The sequence below is a fragment of the Malurus melanocephalus genome, unplaced genomic scaffold (genome assembly GCF_030028575.1).
Source record: "Malurus melanocephalus ecotype Western Australia unplaced genomic scaffold, MMel_1.1 scaffold_5, whole genome shotgun sequence".
In the NCBI taxonomy this organism is placed as follows: Eukaryota; Metazoa; Chordata; class Aves; order Passeriformes; family Maluridae; genus Malurus; species Malurus melanocephalus.
In genome coordinates this window covers 3,566,391-3,570,450 of record NW_026623237.1, presented here as the reverse complement: position 1 = coordinate 3,570,450, position 4,060 = coordinate 3,566,391, and the positions used below count along the sequence as shown (strand labels likewise).

The 4,060-nt window shown below is 43.1% G+C and overlaps 1 protein-coding gene across 1 annotated transcript in view; it reads left to right on the top strand.

The window, feature by feature from the left end:
* MRPL14 (mitochondrial ribosomal protein L14) overlaps positions 1-3,435 on the top strand; it is a 7,361-nt gene extending 3,926 nt beyond the window's left edge. Inside the window, exons 2-3 of the mRNA XM_057370580.1 lie at positions 329-415; positions 2,772-3,435. Coding sequence (XP_057226563.1) covers positions 329-415; positions 2,772-3,138 — 454 coding nt within the window. The 3' untranslated portion in view covers positions 3,139-3,435. The remainder of the gene's footprint in view (positions 1-328; positions 416-2,771) is intronic.
* The last annotated feature ends 625 nt before the right edge of the window (positions 3,436-4,060 follow it).

Here is a 4,060-nt window from a genome sequence, read left to right as displayed (position 1 = left end):
TCTGAAATTCTCAAACCTGCTTTTTGTTACATGATTTACAGTGCACACAGCGGGGCCCTTACATCTGGGTGTAGGAAACTGCAGTGCAGTGATACTGAATCCAGCTTTGTAGTATGCGTGTCTGAATTACATTGACTCCTGAATTCAGGCAGGGGTTGTAGATGTGCATGGTAGTTTGCTGCAGATATTGCTGCYGCTCTGTGTCCTGTGGATTGCAGCATCTAAATAGTGGCTGATGGYGCCTGGTGCATGATACACATGAAGGAAAGCAAGCAAACCAAATTCTGTCCTTTTTCCAGAGTTAATAATACTTTTGTTTCTTAYGCAGGGTTGGTTACCAAATGGCTCTCTTGAAGAGACGATTGTGTTTATCCTTAACCTATCTAAGCAGCGCAGTGATCCAGCGACAGTTCAGGTAACTTTCAAATTTTCCTTTTGTTTTCTTCAGAATGTTTCATGATTGAAAACGATGCTGTAATGTAGATCAAGAATAAGATACTGTATTTGTAATTCAAAAGGACGGTATAATTAAGAAAATCTCACAGTTGTTCCTTCATAGGTTGAAAAGTGAGCCCAAACACTCCATTTGCAGGTTCCTGTCATTCTGAACTTCACATTTTKTTATATGTATAAGGAGGCTTTTAGGCCTTTCAGAGCAATGCAYGGGCCTGCAAGACAGAAGACTCTGTTTCTCATGCAACTGCAAAAGAAAAATAGCGAGCCCCTGCTGATGCAGAGCCAATTACAGTGCCTAAAATTATTCAAGAGTTTATATTTCAGTTTTACAATAAAAATAATCGGAAAAATTACTTTCTCATCCTTTAAGAGTGTCTATTTTGTTATTTTTCTTTTGCTTCTTGTTGCAGGCTCTAGGCATTTAAAGCTTCTTAAATTTATGGACTTTATATTTTACAGTGCCTTGCACAAAGCTTAGAGCCTAATCCCACACTACTCTGCCAATATGGGGAATCTGTATAACTCTTTGAAGGGTCAGGGCTTCTGGTTTACAGGATGAGAATAGTCATTTCCAGGACTGTGGTCTAGAGAGGGAATTGMGACAATGCTCACAGCTAGGTTGTGTGGCAGTCCTAGGAGCTATCTCGAGGAGGTATCCAAGTCTTCTGGCTTGCTCTGTAAGTGGGCTGCATGAGAATATTGGCCACTATACATTTAAAGCATATGTAAGTGACTAGAGAAAGGTGAAGTCCAGTCTATAGAGGTGAGCAGGACTTCAGAAATCTTCATGGGAGACSTTTTCTTTTTGCTCCAAGTATTGCTCCAAGACTGTGGCAGAAATGAAGAAAAAATGGAAAGAAAAAAAGTACTCCTAGTGCAGTAGTTCTTGTCTAGTGATTCCTGGACAGTCACATTTATATCTGTTTTCTACTGCTGTTATGTACACTTAGTCCSACCAAAGTTTTCCCTGCTCCTTCCTGTGACAACATTTCTCTTTTTTCAGCCTCCTCCCTTCTGCTTTCCCTGTTTTTCAGCCACARGGTAGAGGAGAGTGTGGTGTACCACAATCCCTGCCAGAGGATGGGATGGGAGAGGGTGGCTGCTTGCAGAGGTTACTGACTTCTGAGAGAGGAAAGCTGGGGTAGGCCTCTGTGTGGGARGCAGCTCTTGAAAGGCAGTGTTTGACCTCTGTAGCAGTTGGATTAATGCACAGTGACTCCACTGGCCTTCCCTCACCACGTGTAAAAATACCTGCTTCAACTGATGTCCATCACACCGTGTTTGGTGTGCATGCTCATATTTTACGTAGCTTTGCAAATACAGGCAGGCCCTTCGTCYTCAAGAAGAGTTGATGGTCACTATTGGTATTTATTTACTTTACATCCTTCTGCTCTGGAAAACAAGATGAATGCTAGGTTGCTGCCATGTGCTGTCTACTAGTTTAGCTGGCAGCAGGTTGGCATTCCTACAGCTCTGGTCAACATGTTTCTAGTACCTCCCTGCAAAGCAGTTATTAGCAGCAGAAAGGATCTTCCTGCTTTTCCAATGGTCTGTGTTTGGGTGTTCTTTGAAGAAGAGCACCAAATCACTTGAGTTTGAGCTCACTGAATAAAAGAATAATGGTTTCTGCAAAGGAGTTTGTTCCTGCTGTTCCCAAGCATATTCAGAGTCAAAGCTAACAACTTAGTATTGTGCAGTTTACTTCTGTTTTTCACTCTGGATAATCAGACAAAGCAAACATACAGAAGAARCCCTTGTCTCACTGGATTCCACCTGCTTGGGGAAGGTGGTGATCTCTTAGATTCTAGCTGGAGACAGCTTAGCACAGCCACAGCAGGACAGCAGAATAAACTGGGAGACTCACAGACTTCACTGAAAGGAAGGTTGGTCATGAAAGTCCTTATTGCTGGAGATTGTGTACAAGATTGAAAGAGCCTGATTTGAGTCTTAGCTTCCTGCACACTGTTTCAAACAGAAGCAAGCACATATTTTTGTTTGTAGATTAAAGTTTGATTATTTGCAGTTGGTAAAAAGACCATGAAATGCAAGCCATTCTTCATGCCATCTTTTAGTTGTGTTTCACAGTGGAAAGGTCGTTTCATGTTTGACATTTAGTAAAGTGTGTGCAAAGCCCAAAGTAGCATCTGGCTTCCGAAGACCACATTGAATGCAGTCAGTGTGTCACCCAGATGGTATATRTTTGTTGCTGACGCCTTCCGAGTGGTTTGTGTAATGACAAAATTYTGTGCTGGGTTTGCCTTTGCTCCCCAAGGATTATTGAGATCCGTCTCTCATTCTCTCCTCTCTTTTGGCAGTGTCACTGGAGCATGCCAAGCAATACAGAAACTGACCCGTGTGCGAGTGGTGGACAACAGCACCTTGGGGAACACACCGTACCACCGGCCACCAAAATGTATCCATGTGTATAACAAGACTGGAGTTGGCAAAGTAGGGGATAAGATCCTTCTGGCAATCAAAGGAGAAAAGAAGAAGGCTTTAATTGTAGGGCACAAGATGCCTGGCTCTACCATGACACCTAGATTTGATTCCAACAATGTGGTACTCATAGAAGATAATGGAAATCCAATAGGGACTAGAATAAAAACACCAATACCCTCTACCCTGCGAAGAAGAGAAGGTGAATTCTCCAAGGTATTGGCCATTGCCCGTAACTTTGTATGAATGCTACGAGAGGTCTTCAGCAATCCTTTTATGTCCTTTCATGCAGTAGCTGTATGAAAGGTCCTTTTCCAGAAACTGGTGAGATATGAAAAAGTGGATGCTCATCAAGAGCTCTCCTCCTTTGAGAATTTTGAGCAACTAGTTTAAATATGGAAAGTTTATTTTCCTCCAAAAGAAAGTTGATTTATTTCACAGAACACCTACTGTGTTTGGGAAATGGTCCTTCACCCTTACTCCTCCTGTGGTGGTAATCTGGTCTGTCATCATTAAAATGAGAACATGAAAATTCTTGTCCTGTATTGTTTATACTCTCTTTTCTCTATTTCTGCCTTTCCCAGTTCCCCAGGAGCAAGACTCAGTCCCTGGCCCAATGACAGTGGGACCTACAAAATTCACAAGTAATAGGGTAGGAGAGATACGTAATGAATTGTGGGTGCCTCAGGCACATGCAGTAAAAAGACTAGCACATGCAGTAAAAAGACTAGTTTCTGTCTTTGCCTAAGAAGTATTTGGGAGGAATCACAAACAGGAGGGCATGGTGGCCTGCAGCTTCAGTGGTGTGTGCCTGAACAGGGCATGCCAGAAATTGGGAAGCAGAAGCAGGAAGGGGAACTGAAGGGGGTGGGTTTGAGATGCAGCCAGTGCTCTCCACCTGACCATCCTCAAAAATTGTGTTCTCCAATTAATGCAGGGGCTGGGGTCAGATTGAAAKGTCCACAGAAAGGAGTTTCCTTTTGGACTTCACTTTGGGACTATTGTTGGAATGATCTGTGATACCAGTTGGTGAGGCTGGCTGTTGTCCTCCTTTAAGCTCAGGCATCTGGACAAGTGTTACTGTGTTGCTTTCAGGAGCAGTTGGGATCCAGGAGCCAAATAGCTGCCTTTCTGTGGAGCTGTGCAGAGAAACTTGGTGCTCGTGGCT